The following is a 17,194-nucleotide window of genomic DNA, read 5'->3' on the forward strand; positions in this document are numbered from 1 at the left end:
ATGCGTATATTCTTTGGATATAGTTTGCTTTAGAAATGTCTTGGGTTTGGGGCCCAAGGATCTTATTGGTACCAGATCCAAAATATCTTTTCAACTGCCCTGCTTGTACCGTACTATTCTCACAAAGGAATGAAATAAATGTCTCTGCTTAGTCCATTTCAACGTCACATTTTCGCTGCAGCGAGCATACGTAAAAAGCTATCTCAATGATTAACTTTACACTTGACTACATTATACAGTCTACGGTCCGTTTTAGAAACAAAATATCGATACTATAACTTCATGCTTTACAAGCAACCATTTGACATTAAATGACTGTTATAAGCTGCTGTCAAAGTATCAAGATGGTATCGTCACAGTTAGGCTATAACCTAAGTCTACAGTGTTTTCATTCAAGAAAGTGGAAGGACTTATGATTCACATAGTTCATTAAATGTTTTTCTTAGGAAACGGATTGTTTATTGAATAAGCAATGAATCAAGAATTTTTTCATCGTGCAGTTTGCGGATGTCTTTGTAAAGCAAAGTCAACTTCACGTGATATCAGTTCATTGAAACAAACATTTTGATTACAAAGATTGTGTCACAACAACGTTCAAAAGATTTAAGCACGATTTCTGCGCTTGAACAAATTTAAAAAGCTAGTTGTGCTTTCACCAAAACAGAGAAAAAACAGAAAACAAAATAATCCAAGTTCAGTTACTTATATAGATTTTTAATAATATTAATTCATTAAACAATTTCTGTATGAATAACCCACTCAACCATTCGGTTACATTAAACCATTTATCCCAAAATTTTTGTGGACTACAACAGAGGTTGGTATAGACATCATAATGAGCATTTATTTATTGTGTGTAACTTAGCTACACAAAGTTTTATCAAATTTGTTTTCAAATAAAACATATTATTGTTTGTTGCAAAAATCAACAAATCAACAAAAAAGAATGAGACGTGTTACCTCAGTGATCAATAGAGATATTGTATAAAGTTGTTTTGCACAAAACAACAACAGAAAAATCACTTAAAAATGATTCAGTTATGAGATGACCACAAAGTGGAGATAACATGATCAAAAAGCACATTGTGTAATGTGATGAAACTCATCTTCAATAAACACAAATGAAGAAGCTTGAAAGTAGCTATAATCTCTAGCGCTGACCAACTAGTTATTTGTAAAATATTAACTACACTATCAAAAAGATTGCGAAATTGAAAAGCACTTACTTCTATTTCAACATGTTTGTCAGACTTTTTTTTAAAACCTAAAATAGTTATGCAAGATTGCTCAATGCTCAACTCTTGACTATCAATAACTGAAAAAGAAAAAAAAGCGGCTTGTGGCTTATAAACTATGTTCGTGAGAACGATGTTTTATTTTATTTGTGTCTCACCAAAAAAAATATAAACCTATGGTATGTCTTTTTTTTCTTTTTTTCTGTAAGATATAAAAACGTAAGTATTCCCTCTTTAACCCGCACTTACACATTGTGGACAAAGCTAAAGAGACAACAGTGATCGGCTATCAATTGATTGGCATTTACATTAAAAAAAGCAATGATTGTTACAACCTACCTACTAATGTTTGGTAAGTGTATTGCTAATGCTGTAGCTAACGTCCGCCTATGTAGCGTAATTTATCACACACAGGATACGATTATTTTGTTTGTTAGTAGACTATAGCAGTCTGTCAATACAAAATAAAACTGTGCCACTTTACTGCTGATTTAAAAGGCTTGTAGGCTACTGTTGACTATAGGTTAAAAGTCGGGTGGTTAAGTGAATGAGGGGAGCGAAAAAATTTTAAAAAGGAAATTTGTGTGTTTTACTGTGCTTGAGTTTTTAAAGTATTTGACTGTTTGCCTCCCCTTGAATCCGCTTGGAGATATTTCTTATGTAGTTATCGTTAGAGTTATCGGCTTCAATCCATTAGCCTACTAATCAATCCATTTCGATTTACAAACGTCAAACTAAAACGTATAACTGACATACAACCAGGGCCGTAGCAACGAAGAACGTGGCCCCCTCCAAACATAAATCCTGGGCCCCTTCCAACGCAGAAACTGGAATGTGGTATTTATTTTACACAACATGCAGGGTTCATATGTAGCCTATACCTACAGTACACAGTAGAGGGCACAGTTTCGCTAATTAGCGAAGCGAACGCTTTGGTTAGCGGATTAGCATTTTCGCAAATATTTAGAAATTTTAGCGAACTCGTTAGCGAAAGTAAATTTATTGGAAAACCGCTGATTTCTTTGTTGAAAGCTAACTTTTACATTAGCTGCGCCCACCACTGTGTAGTGTGTAGCCTATACATAGGTCTACAGTGACAGTGTGGACATATATTCCACGATTACGCAAAGCTCTTCTTTCGAGCCTTAATTGTTCTGCGCAAATTGTAATGGGTCATTGTCCAGGGATTTGGCAATCTTGTTTTCGATGGAAATTGCAAGAGCAGAAAGCCTGTCATTTGCCACGGTTAAACGCAGGGTGTTCTTGATTAGTTTCATTCTGCTGATGGCCCTTTCAGCACTGGCGACAGTAACTGGTGTGGTCGGTCAGAAGAATTCTGGTGCAAATGCAAAGATTCGGAAATATCTCCTAAAGGCTGTTCTTGTAGCCTACATTGAAAATATGTTTGCCGTGACAAGTCTTCTCTCTTTCTCGATGACATAAATAAAACGATTCAATTCCATTATTAGTTCGTTGGCATCAAGGTCTCCCATTTTTCTTTTATTTTTTTTGAAATGGTTGTCCAGTTCCATTGTCCGCCCCATTAGCTCAGTGGTTACGTGTCCGCTCAAAACCATTCGGCGTAAGTTCGACTCTAAGGGTGTGCGCTTGAGCAACGCATTTCAGGACTGCTCTCCATTCAGCGGCACCTAGTGAATGGAATAATTTCTTGGCAACATCACTTCAATAATCGGAAAACTTCATTCTGCCAATCTCGGTAACCGGCCCTGTGTCAAGAGCCTCTACAAGTATGCGAAACTACCAGGAATAACCAATCAAGGCTTTGTCAGTCCGAGGATAACGATTCAAAACCAACCATTTTCTCTGAGACACTTCTTCAGGCTGCTAGCGTTGTACAGAAATTCAAACAACTTATACCACTCCACGAGTTAGTCAAAGCGCAAAGAAACAGAAGACATGGCCTGATCAGTGAGAACAAGAAAAAATTGCGATTTGAATTTTTCTTCAGCTGAAAGACGACTCGAATCATCAGCACATTCGTAACCAAACATTCTTTTCCTACGTCGTACCGTGTTTTTTGAAAACACCTGTTCAATACCAATAAGCTCTGCTATTTTGCGTGCGTTTGTGACCACGTGGTTAGCCTATATCATGTATTTCGATAGTTTTCAAAAAACTTCGGCGGAGGGGCCCTCATTCCTTGCGGGGCCCCCTCCGATCGGAGGGTTCGGAGGGCGGTTGCTACGCCTCTGCATACAACATTTCGTGACAGTTTGCATTTTAACCATAAAACAAAAATCCCAAAATGTAAGTAAACTACTAGTGTAAACTCATGTTTAGCAAACGTTTCAAAAACTATAGCCTACTTTCATCTTCAGTGCCATAACCTATAGGCCTACTGTCTTCATCTTTGGTGCTATAAACTACTGTATATTGTCTTCATTTTCAGTGCTATACTGTCTTCATCTTCAGTAGCCTACTATAAATGTATATTTATAAAACAACGTTTTGTTTCACTACAGTATCATACCTCGCTGTCGAAATAAATGGTCATGGCAGATTTTTGAAGCCACCAAGCCGGTCAAGCATGTTCCGGTACAAAAATATGAATCCACTGCTGATTCCTTACCGTGACGAAATTCAAGAAAATTACAATGATGTGGCCCTAAACTGTGGTGGTAGACAGGTAACACTCGCCAGAAAAAAACACTATAGGGCTATACAGGTGCGGATCTAGCAGTATTTTTCGGGGGAGACCAGAAAATTTGAAAATCAATTAAAAAGAAAGAAAAAGATAAAACAGGTTATGAACAATGATACTACGACATATATGATATGCTATAAAATAGACATTTAAAACAGTCATTTTCATCAATTGTGAATGTTAGAGTTTCGGTAGAGAGTTTGTGTTGTTGAACCATAGGCATACGAAGCAGAGCCATTGTCAAGTTTAACATATACAAGTTTATTACATTTACAGAAACACAAAAAAACTACGCAACAAATTAAATATCGAACGTTTTCGACATCACAAGGTGTCCTCTTCAGGAATATCATATATAGGCTACAATTTAACTACCAAGATCTTAGAAGCCTAGTACATAAAACGTAACAATCCACTTTTGAACAGACAATTGTATGCTTGCGGCTCATCTTTCTTGCTCTCTGTATTTTAAAATTAGTTTTTTCGCACCTTGCCTTTCTACCACATCATGTGATCTGTTTAACATCTTTTGATGCAGTTACCTTTGATTCTCGCAGAGCCTGTATCGTTGAGTTTGAGATAGTCAGAAGTACTGTGCAGTTTTTTTCCTGTTTATAGATTTAATAAACCATTCTATTTTATTCAGATGTTGTTAAATTGTAGGCTATATATGATATTCCTGAAGAGGACATCTTGTGATTTCGAAAACGTTCGATATTTAATTTGTTGCGTAGTTTTTTGTGTTTCTGTAAATGATAAAGCTTTGGTAGAGAGTTTGGTTTGTTGAACCATGGAGAATTGCTTGTTGAACCATAATTCTCTATGTTTCTGTAGCCTAAATGTAATAAACTTAAATATGTTAAAGTTGATAACGTTGCTCGGCTTCGTATGCCTATGCTTCAATTATTGTAAATGTTTAAAAAATAAATTTTGCTTGAATAAAAATTGTTGAGCATGCAAAGTAAAGTTGAAATCTGGTTTAAAACCATGTATGCAGTGTCCATGATCAATTGGATATTTGTATGTTTGCAGCATAAGCTTATACGGTAGGCTAATTGATTGAAATTATAATAAAGACTAAAAACTATAAAACAGCCATTCAAGGTTTCAGATTGTTTCAACAGCTGACGTCATTTGGTTCAGCATTGGTTTCAGCTGAGGCAGCTCCAACAAATGTTGCTATTAAAATGTATTTGAAGTTGTATGAAAGACAATAACGGAGTCTGGTCGATGGATAATTTCAACCATAATAATAAAAAAAAATTATCCCCCTCCCCGGGATAAGTTAAATCCGCCGTGGGACTAATAGCAGCTGTTTAGAAGCATGCATATAAAACCAATTGATGCGAAAACATACAATTTCAACAATTCTTCACAAAATTTCGGGGAGGGGCTGCCTTCCCCCATAAATCCGCGCCTGGGGCTATAGGATACTGTGACGTCATGAGAGCTCTGTTTTCCAAAAAGCATTACATTTAAGCGGTATCGGACAAGGTAGCCTACTTATGATACGATTATTGACGGAAAAACCTGGAACATCACATAACTAAGGCGAAAGAGAAAATTGAATTGAGTCCTGTCTTTGTCATGAGTTACCAAAGGGGGTGGACTTATATACCAGTCCCAGGTATACAAGTCCCCCCACCCCCCTTGGTAACTCATGACAAAGACAGGACTCAATTCAATTTTCTCTTTCGCCTTAGTTATGTGATGTTCTAGGCGTTACCGATATTAACAAGCGAAGATTGTGTTAAACAAGCGTGTTGCCAGATGTTTTTCAAGCTTTCTGAATAAATTATTATTTTACAGCAGCAGTAACCTAAAACTTGGTCGTGAAAAACTATTTTAAAATTAATCTAAAGCAATTTTGTTATTCACATCAAACCACTACAATACTTGCAAATTTAATCTATCCTATAGGCAAAGAAGTTCTTCTTTGACCTTTGAGCCTCTGAGGCTGAGGGTCTAACTTTTTACTACCCCAGATCCAGAATGTTTCCGCACTACACTGGATGACTGCTGAAGAACAGCCAGTTTTTGATTTCATCATCCAAGACGCGCAGACCTAGGTGGTTTGAAGATGGTATACCATCATTGATGATGTGGTCTGCGGTCTGTTCTACGGCACCAACTTCACAAAAGGAAGAAGAGGCCATTCCCCATTGGTGCATGGTTGAGTGGAAAAGTCCGACGCTCGTGCAAAGACGGTTGAGACGCACCCAGAGGCGCACAAATAACTTATAATTTGAAAAAAGATTGCAGGCTTCAGCACTTGACACATACAACTATGTAGCCCATATTTTCCTGAGATCTACTTTGAGTTTTCCAAAGTTTTTGTTGTTTTGAAATGCTTAGTAATATATTTTCTAAATCTATCGTCGTCATCGTCGTCGAAGGGGGCCTTTGGGGCCGAGAGTCTATCCTTTTACTATCCCAGATTCTCGATGTTCCCGCGCTACACTAGAAGGCTACTAGAGAGTAGCCAGTCTTTGGTTCTAAACCTGTAACTTCTTTTTAGTTTATGTCCTAGAAGTAGGCTAAATTTATAATGTCATTGCAGGATAGCGCAATCAAAAATTGCTTTTAATCAATTTTGTGCAGCTTTGAATTTTTGAACGGCAAGCTTTGGCAACAGCAAATTTAAAAATGTTGAAAAATCACTTTTTAATTTTTATAAAAAAACACTTGGCAGCTCTTTTGTTTAATAAATTCTTCCCTTGTCAGGCAGTTGGTAGGCTAATCCCTTGATTTTAGCAAACCCTGGTGTTTTCATGAGCACAAGATTAATGTTCAAATTTTTTCAGAACCAAGTCAGAAACAATGGCGTTTGTGGTGTTTGTGGAGATCCATACGACGCTGCAGTAAAACAGAACGAGGCTGGAGGAAAATATGCGTTGGGAATAATTGCTGGGTAATTAAATACAATAATAGTGATAAGTGATTGTAAAACAGTAACGTGTGCACTAAAAACGAGATGGGTGAAAGTTAAAAGAAGTTTGGCAATCCGTTTTTGAATTCATAGAATATATCTGGTTGTTGCTTGTTGGCTTGGCATGCACAATAATTTCGACCAGATGTATTACCGTAGCTTCAAAGTCTTGCACATAAACAACCAGTTCTATCGCATAAACAATTAATCACGTAGCTTGCAAGGATGCAGGGATGCTGAGCCGATTCCTCAACCCCTGCAAAGAAAAATGCTGTGAGACTGGGGCACGAAAGAACTGCGACGGCCTCATTTTTTTTTTTTTGCTTTTTGGCCATTCAGAACCGAAATAACTTTATCTTAATCGGTCCATCTATACCACTGCTTCTCAACCTTTTTCAGTTCGCGACCCACTTTTAATGCAAGTTTTACTGTGCGACCCACAATGAGATAAGACATCTTTATTATGGCATCTTTACTACTGGCGTATGTACTAAAATAGTTAATGCGACACAACACATCTAGTTGTTACATACTTGTTACATTGTTGCATAATTGTTACGTAATGATAATGAAATAATTTCCCGATCTAATAAAAAACAGGGTGCACAATTCATGAAAATGGAAAGTCAACAAATGAAGTCGTCATCGTGTGAGCCTCTGGGGTCGAGGGTCTATCATTTTACCACCCCAGATTCACGATGTTCCCGGACTACACTGGAAGGCTACTAGAGAGCAGCCAGTCTTTGGTTTCATCATCCATGACACGCAGACCTTCCACTCGATCCGTTAGGTGGCTTGAAGATGGAACAGTCATTGATGATGTGGTCTGCGGTCTGTTCCTCGGCACCACATTCACAAGAGGAGGAAGAGCCCATTCCCCATTGGTGCATGGTTGAGCGGAAAAGCCCGACGCCAGTAGGCTACGGAGACGGTTGAGGCGCAGCCATGCCTGTCTTAATTGGTAGTGTCAGGCCGATGGGGCGTGTGTCGGGGATGAACGACTAGAGTCTGGTGGCGCTTGACTTCCATTCAGAACTCCATTTATGGTCCGCTCAAGTAGCCGCAGAGATGTCTTGTACATCAGCTTCGTTGATCAGAAGTTGAGCGGCTGGCACGAATGGGTGTCTTGATTTCAGTCGACGGTGGTGCTCGTTTGGGAGAGCAGAGATCTTGTGGTGGAGAAGGTGATTAGGCTCCAGTGCCCGTCGACCGAGGGACAGAGTGGCTTCTTCGCGACGAAGCTCAGCGGGTTGGATGCCAGCGAGAATGGGGAGATTGTCCAATGGTGTGGGACGCAGGCATCCGGTCACTGTGCGCAAGACGCTGTTTATGGCAGTGTCGATGTTATGGCAGTGAGCACTGCGGCACCAGGGTGCACAGTACTCTGCTGAAGAGTAGACAAGGGCTAAGGCTGCTATACGCAAAGTGTCAGCCCTCGCCTCTCAGCTAAAGCCAGCCAGGCGCTTGAGTAGCGCAGCGCGGGATGTGAGTTTCTTGCGCAGTGACACCAAATGGTGGCAGTATGTGAGCGATCTGTCCAGTATCACCCCAAGATATCTTGGTTCCGGGCAGAAGTACAGAGATTTTCCGTTGTTCTGGACGTGTAGCTCACGATCAGCTTCCCGATTGTGGAGGTGGAAAGCTGCTGATACAGTTTTGGTTTCGCTGAGTTTCAGTCGCCAGTTCTGGAGATAAGCATTGACAAATGAAGTGAAGTTAAGAGTAGCGATGGCGAAGACGCAGTACTGTTCAAGACCAAACTGCGGCTCATGAGATCCATAGTAACGTCGGTATTTTTAGAAAATTTTAACATTCAGTAACATTTAGAAATGCTTTGCAACCCATCTGAAATAGCTTCGCGACCCACCGGTTGGGCAGCACTGATCTATACCAGTGCGAGATAACAGAAAGCTTCGTTAGAAATTGTAAGATTCATTACTGATTTTAAAACACCCTTATGTGATTGGGATTGTGAAAGAAAATGTTTTGCAAGATTTGAGAAATTTAGTTTTTCATTGGGGTGGCACGTAACCAAATCTCTCCTGGATCTGCTGCTGGCCATGATTGATTGATTGATTGATTGAATCTTTATCCTCGGACTGGGAAAGCTTCTTGCAAAGCTTAATCCTGGCAGTTTGGCATAGCCTACTTGTAGAGGCTTTGAATCACTGACGTACAGGCCCGGTCACCAAGATTGACAGAGTAGAGTTTCCGATTGTTGAAGAGTTCTTGCCAGAGAATTATTCCATCTATTAGATGCCGCTGAATGGAGAACATTCCTTAACGTGCGTTGCTCAAGCGCACACCCCGAGAGTCGAACCAGCGCGGCTTGATCTTGAAGCTTTTTCGTTCCAGAAGTCACGCGCTAACTAACTGAGCTATCGGGGCGGACGATAGTTGGCAGAACAAGAAATCAAATTATAAAAATCAAACAAAAATACATTTAATCAAATCAAATTTACACAGTTTAACGCCACTTCTGATTAACTCACACAGAAATTAATAAAATCACCTGCTATTCAAATATTTTTCAGAAAATACACAAAAGGAGAGCTCATTGAAGTAGAGGTTGAAATTACCGCTCCACATAAAGGATATTTTGAATTTCGTTTGTGCCCATGGAATAATGTTAAAGTCCCAATCACCCATGAGTGTTTGGACGAGTAAGTGTTGCAAGTTACCAGCTTAGTGGCCGAGTGGATATCGTTTTCTGCCCTAGTGCTGATAAATCTGAATTTGATTCCAGGTGGGGTTAAGCCGAAGACTTTTAAAACGGTACCGATGGCATTCTTACTTGCATAGCGCGGTGAGGAGAAGTCGAGTAATTATATGTTGGCATTCTAAATCTGATACAAAATTAAACATGGGTCCTGTCACTAAAAGACCTTAGTAGGTGTAGAGCAACGATAAATAAAACCATAACATTATTATATTAAGTGTTGCAAGACATTGCATCCATTTATTTTCTCAAATGCAATGTTTTTTTTTTCTGTTCTGATTCAGCGTTGAACTCCTTGTTTCTCAGGCACCTTTTATCCTTTGAAAGTGGAGACACGAAATGGTATCTGCCAGAAAAGAGATCCGAAGCTAGAAAAGTACACTCTCTTAAAGTAAGACTGCCTGCCAATGTGATCTGTGAGCAATGTGTACTGCAATGGAGATGGAGGACAGGTACAGTAGCTTCTCTTACCTACAAAGTATATTGCATGATGAAGCAGGGACTATGCAGACTATAATATACCAAGGCTGAACACAGAAACTTTTGCATACATTTTGATTGATTAAATCTTTATCCTCAGACTGGAAAAGCTTCTTTGAGAGCCTGGCAGTTTTGCACACTAGTAAAGGTTTTGAATTACTGTCGCAGGTCCGGTCCCTGAGATCGACAGAGTGAAGTTGTCACTTGTTGCTTTGAACTGTTGTCTGTGAACTAATCCATCCACTTGGTGCCTCTGAATGAAGAGTAGTCATTAGAATGCATTGCTTAAGCGCACACCAGAGAGTCGAACAAGAACTGCTTTACCTTAGGTCGGCCGCTTAAATACTGAGCTAACCGGGTGGACAAGAAAGATTAAATGCATATAGCCTACCTTGAATATAGCTTACTTAGGCTGCAGTAGGCGTAATTGATCGCATAGATCACCGCAGTTTGAGTACTTTGGCAAGATGGGTGAAAGTATCCCAATGTGGTTCCTTGCGTACCACAAATGGAAACATTACCACGTTTCTATCTAGTGTACGGTTTACTGCACTGAGGAGACCTTAAGGTCGAAACAGTGGCGGCCTGTCTGCAGGTATGTTTATATTACATATATTATGTTTAAAATCACTGCCGGTAGTTTGGATGAAATACTTTCGTCAGCCTACTGCCTAGTCACGCTTTTGAAAAGGTAAAATGGAAAGCCCAGGTTTTTTCTGTGTTTTTTTTTAGCACACTGCTTTTCCAGTACTGTTATCTACTGTATTCAGTAAGAACAAAATACTATTTACAGCATTTCTAACGTTCCGCTGTGACCAGTATTGAAGCAGCCTTCTTTTTTGAGAGTCAAACTATGCCTGATAAGTAATTTTCCAGTCACAGTAGGCTAATAGAATTGTGAGCTTTTGAAGATAGCCTACATTAACGACAATCTTGATTGGTTGGTTGAATTTTTATCTTCGGGCTGGGAAAGCGTCTTTGACTGCTTGATTCTAGAAGTTTCGCATACTTGAAGAGCAGGGGCGGGCAACATCGGCTGGCTGGCCGGACCGGGTCAGCGACGGAATTTTGAGCGGCCTGCAGACAGTTTTCGGTTTTACATAATAATATAATATGGTCCGCGGCCATAGTCTGCAGCAATCCCCCACTACTTGCTTAGCCTAACTAACTTACGTCAAACAAAAGTGACTGTCAGTTTGGTTTTATTGTGATGTTCGATTTTTTGTTTTCGGTGTTTCGTCAAGGACAAGCATGTTATGTTCCGTCCCAAAAGGCCTTTCCATCTTTGTCTCTTGCTTGAATCTTCTTCAGTTTCAGGACTGGCCTCAAGCGCAAGCCGGAAAAATAGATCAAAGTGATATAATCAAAGGCGGAGCGAACACAAATAATAATGATCGTTAGTTATTCATTAGTTCGGTCGGCCGCCAAGTACTTCATTTGCCCATATCGGGCCCACCGACTGAAGCAGTTGCCCACTCCTGTTGTAAAGGCTTTGAACTTTGAACCGAGGCTTTGAACCACTGACGCAGCCCCAGAGATTGACAGAGTGGAGTTTCCGCTTGTTGTAGAAGTGTTGTTGCCGTAGAATTATTCTATCCACTTGGTGTCTCTGAATAGAGAGGAATGTTGAAACGCGTTGATCAAGCACACACCCTGAAAGCCGAACCAGCGCCGCTTGATTTTTGTCAGACGCGTAAGCACACTGAGCTAACGTGCGGTCTTTTATTCCAAACTGGTAAAGCTGTCATGAGAATGTTGTTGCAAAGAGCTCAAATTCCATGGTTATTCCTATGTAAAAACCAACATAAATTGCGGTTAAAGTCCCTTCTGGTCACCTTGTCAGCCTAAGGCCCTAAAAATGATTAAACCAAGCAGCTTAAGCTATGTTTTTACCTTTACAAGCAACTACTCTGTTTAAACTTAAGCTTAAACCTTATACCAGGGCTATAAAACTTACAGCACGTTGCCAGGATTTGGTCCATCAAGAAGAATATCCGGTCAACAGCTTTTAATAAACTATTACAACTTAACAGCAGGCTATGCTTTACCGTACGATTAAAGTACCGTAGTTCTTTCATATCAATAGTCTATCCCATCAACCATAGGCCATTGTGTTCACAATTATTTCAGGTAAGCCTATTTAGGCTTATGGGGATTTTATAGTGAAAGAAAGAAAAACTTATTTGATCATTTATTTTACAATCGGACATTTTCAGTGTTTCATTAAATCTTAGTCATATGACACTATATGTTCAAAAATGCAATATCATTGAGAACAAGACGTCTAAAAAAGATGATCGGTTTTACAATTTAATACAGTTGTCCGCCCCGTTAGCTCAGTGGTTACGCGCACGGCTCAAGATCACGCGGCGCTGATTCGATTCTCGGGGTGTGCGCTTGAGCAACGCATTTCAGGACTGCTCTCCATTCAGCGGCACCTAGTGAATGGAATAATTCCCCGGCAACAACACTTCAACAATCGGAAAACTTTACCCTGCCAATCTCGGTAACCGGCCCTGCGTCAAGAGCCTCTACAAAACATGTGAAACTACTAGGAATAACCAATCAAGGCTTTGTCAGTCCAAGGATAAAGATTCAAAAACCAAACCAATATTGTACGAGCTTTTCACACTACAACAATGTAGTCTAGTTTCAGTAACCTAACCTTGTTTGCATTGCGTTTTAAGACAACAAGCCTAAATAATGCTTCTTTACCATCAGTGGCGCATTGAATTCTGGTTCATGGTGATGTAGCCTATAGGCTACAGCTTCTTATGATGATTTTCATATAATTTTCTTATTTCTTAAGATGTAGCCTACAGCCTTTTTATGATGGTGTTGTAGCCTACATTGTACACGTTTTATCACCAGTATTAGTCGTCCAAAGAGTATGTTGGTGGCTAATCTCTTTCACTGAGTTTGGCGCAGTAATTTCGCTCTTAGTTTTGTATTCAACTGTGAGCAGTCGTGGAAATGTGTAGGCACGCAACTTTGACTAGTCTGTAATTCTACTCGAAGCAAGTCTCTAAAGTTGGTGCTTTCCAATTCTGGGAAATTTTTTGAAATCTTTTCAGACGTCAGACCAATTTTTATACAGTGCTATGAGCCCAAGAAAACCTTTCATCTTTGTAAACACTGTAGTTCCACAAGAAGAAATTCAATGGCTGCTCAATCTTTGCTTCATAGGAACTTATCTCAAGTAAACACATGTAGGCTACCTGTGACCATATATCTCAGCAGGGGCGCCGGAACAATGTTTGACTGGGGAACAGGATTATAAAAAAGAGCACTTTTGTTGCTGAAAGGTCAATTTTTTTAAGTGTTAAGATAAGATATAGCGATAATGCTCATCTATCAGCTCACTATCGAATAGTGATACAATTTATGTCCGGTATACAAAGAAGGGCATCATGCTGTGTTATAATGATGCAACCTACTGTGTTGCAGAATTTTGTGCCGTGAATATTATTTTGAGGCAAAACTGAATGACTATAATTAGGCTAAAAGCGAATAGCAGAAATTTTTATATTGCAAAATGTGCAGTAGCTTACATGACCTTAAAAGGGCACCATTGCCCCCCTGCCACTCCATCCACAGAAAAAGGGCAGGGGGCATCCGCCCCCCCCGCTTCCGGCGCTCCTGTATCTCATAATATGATTGCGTATATCCCATAAGCAGGCGTATGTGCTACTACATTAACAAATTCAAACATAATTCTCCAAAAGACATGACATCTGTAATTGTGTTTTGTTATAAATTGAAAGCTTGAGAGGCATTACACTTACACAGGAGGTCTGGGAGGCGAAACGCCAGACGTTAGGGTACCAACACAACAGTTCCAAATATCATGTTTTAGAGCTATTGCAGGCTATTTAGTTGTCTAACTCACACTTGTTGTAGCTTGCACATTTATCACAGGCAATAGCTGGGGCGCGGAAGGTGGTAAATCGGGTCTTGGATTAGGACAACAAGAAGAATTCTATGGTTGTTCTGACATAGAAATAACAGATGATGACGATTCGTCTGATCCCGAGACTACTTCTATGTCTCCGAAAGTGTCAAGCACTATTGCAAAATCATCAGGTACCAGTAAACCTTGCACCACGACAAAAACATTTCCACAACCCCGACCTACTATCACTAACGGTTCGCCAACCAATGAGCTTACACCAATGGTAAACAATGAAGAAGCTCAAGATTCTGGTAAGCTATTGTCAGCTAACGAGTTAATCTCAGCCTGAAAATAAAACTAAAAGAAAAGTTATTGGCAAACTTTATTGGATTTTGACTTCTAAAGCTTAGATACCTATTTCACGTTTTAACAACATGTTTGTTTATACTAATTGATAGGGTAGGGTTGAATTGTTCCTTGGATAGCCTATGTGTCTACAGTATAGTCTACTGTCGATCAAATGCTAGCCTTGGTCTAGATAACAATCAATGATTTTTGGCGTTTGCTTGTCTTACTAGAGGAACAATATGCGTCTTACACTTGATGTTTGTGTAAAACAATTATCCAGTTGTGGGATCCTACTTTTTGCCAATTGTAACGCCATCTGTATGCAAATAAATAATTATGCTTATTTTGATTTTAGAAGGGAAATTTGAAGGAATGGTTAATGGAATACCGATCAGTCGCGACTGCACATCATTTTATGTACGTATATTCTCCACTATGGATCCCTTCATATTTTCGTGCCCAGATGGAACAGTCTTCGACGAAAGAAATGGAAGATGTGATGATCCGTATGACGTTCCTCCACCTTGTGGGACGTCGTATGAGTCATAATCAGTGCGGTGTTTAATGAACCAAATGTTAGAGTTACGGAACTTTACAATAATTTCGAAACATCTTTTTTTTATATAGCCTAAACGATTCAAGTAGAATTATTATGAATCAAACCAATAATCTACATGACTTTTTTGAAATTTAATTAGCATTTTGTAATCGCTATGATGGAAAAATATTTTAGAATGTTGTAAATTTTATCTGTAAAACACAATTTTGAAAAAAAAGTTTTCCACTATTATAGGCTAACCAAAACCTGCTATCCGGTGAGTCAGCAGAGTCTATTGATTCTTGTTACATCATCTCACTGTACAATCAAGAGCGTTTATTGATCATTTTTCTCCAGCTGACGTTTAATTTACGATAACAAACATTTATTCACACTATTCACACACAACTTTAGAAAAATGAACTGAGACAAGCTTTAAATAAATGTTACCATGTTTCTTTATTTCCTAAGTTTATAAAATGGATTATGAATGTCAAGGCTTACCGTAGGTCACCATAGAGCCTATTTCTCTTCCATATAAGCCTTACTTTATATAGCCTACCTACCTTACAACAAAATAAACATTTCTTTCTAACATCAATCAATGTGTGTTTATTTGATGATACATGGCCTACGAGAATATACACGGCCCTACAGTTTGCCTTGAATGGCAAAAATTAGTAGGGTAACTTTTGTCATGAAGTAGCTGACTTTCTAGCGCTGTATCAAGTAATAACATGATAGTTGTATTTCTACAGCACACCAGCCAACAAATCCGTTCTTTTAGCATTGATTTTAACATTCACAGGCGTTGAATCAACGTAAAAAAGAAGTGCTTTGCTCAACAGCAGAGGTTTTTGTAGCTATTCACTGCAATCCTAACATAGTTCAAAGTGATCCTTTGAGTAAAACCAAATAAAGCATAAAAGCAACTTTAATTCGGCATTTCAAGTGCATAGTCAAACTAAACACAAAACATTAAGCAACAATTGCAGTAGAGTGACGTAAACCTCAGACGAGAGTGATGATAGGACGCCATTGTTGTCAGACATTAATCAACCACGAATAAAAGTGAGCACAGTGAACAATTGGTATGCACACGTCAAAAAACATTGTGAACTTAAAATGAAACGTAAAATGTTAACAATCTTTTGCTTTCTCTCAGCTAACGTGCATAAAATGGAACAACAGTTAAATTATGTGCAAAATGGAGATATCGTATTTGGCAACTGATGTCACAGTTAGTCACTGTCCTCACGTAATTAATTCTATTTCAACTGCTGTACAATACTGACCTAAAAAAGATACAATACTATACGTAGATATCACAACAGCCAGGATTAAATGTCGCGCTTTCGCCGTTTATGTTTGAAATGCAATATTGCGTCTTTTCGCACTGAATCACTGGACATTTTTTGATTGTTATTAAAATACACATTAGTTATAATTGCATTCACAAACTTGATGTTTGCAAAATGCTTTTGACACAAAAAGCTAAATGGCATATCATTTAAGAGCAAAACATTTTCTGCAGCAGTTCTTTCACTCAGTTCGCTTTGCCTCATCACGCTGAGAGCAGTATCTAGCATGGCAAAACATTTCGATGTGTACTGAGCTAGATCAACAGAAGGCAAAGTTAAACCACCTCGCGACAGTTTCAAAAGATAGTCATATTCATTGACAAAAGGTTCACTACTAGAAGAAATTAACAATGCATTGCATTCAGAACACTGTGAACGTTTAACGATTTTTTTTGCACAGTACCCTGCCACGACCGCTGCAACTTCAACAGCGTTTTTATCCAAGCAACAGTTTTTAAGTTCATCAGAAATATTGTTTAGTTTGTTTTTTAATGTTAGCAAAGCAGTATCGTTGATATCAGGTCGAATGTCCGCATTCCATATGGAAACCGATTCTTTTAAAAGAGTCTTAATAGCTAAAATTCGTTGGGAAGTTTCAACTTCACGCAACCCTACTAAAAACCGTCCACCACTCATTTGTCTATATTTTGAAAATGTAAGTTCTAGCGGATCTGTTTGGAAACGAGATGTTAAAACGTATCCAAAACCATCTTCCAACAAATCTTCTATAAGTGAAGCTGTACATTTCAATGTAGAGATCATAGCAGAGCTGGTTTGTTTACTTAAAGTGAATTTCTTGGCGTTTGGACACTGCATATCCGCCCACATCTGAAACCATTCAGCTAACTGTCTGAAAAACTTTGGTTTGTTGTCATTTTGCACAGCAGCATTTCCAAGGCGGTAATTTGAGTTAAATTGTTGCTTGCTGTTGCTTATCGTCCACCATATGTTAATTAGCTTTAAAAATTTAGATGCATCTGGTCTGTCTCCATAGTAACTTTCAATAGCAGCTGATGTGGTCGGATCA

General features: G+C 39.0%; 1 protein-coding gene across 1 annotated transcript; it reads left to right on the top strand.

Moving 5' to 3' along the window:
* The first annotated feature begins 1,488 nt into the window (after positions 1 to 1,488).
* On the top strand, positions 1,489 to 15,391 carry LOC145767337 (uncharacterized). Its single transcript, XM_082579138.1, has 7 exons — positions 1,489 to 1,587; positions 3,719 to 3,882; positions 6,705 to 6,811; positions 9,364 to 9,492; positions 9,855 to 10,000; positions 13,947 to 14,231; positions 14,624 to 15,391. Exons 1-7 carry the CDS (start codon positions 1,557 to 1,559, stop codon positions 14,815 to 14,817), a joined length of 1,056 nt encoding a protein of 351 aa, XP_082435264.1. The 5' UTR covers positions 1,489 to 1,556; the 3' UTR covers positions 14,818 to 15,391.
* Positions 15,392 to 17,194: the final 1,803 nt, after the last annotated feature.

The sequence above is a fragment of the Aplidium turbinatum genome, chromosome 3 (genome assembly GCF_918807975.1).
Source record: "Aplidium turbinatum chromosome 3, kaAplTurb1.1, whole genome shotgun sequence".
NCBI lineage: Eukaryota > Metazoa > Chordata > Ascidiacea > Aplousobranchia > Polyclinidae > Aplidium > Aplidium turbinatum.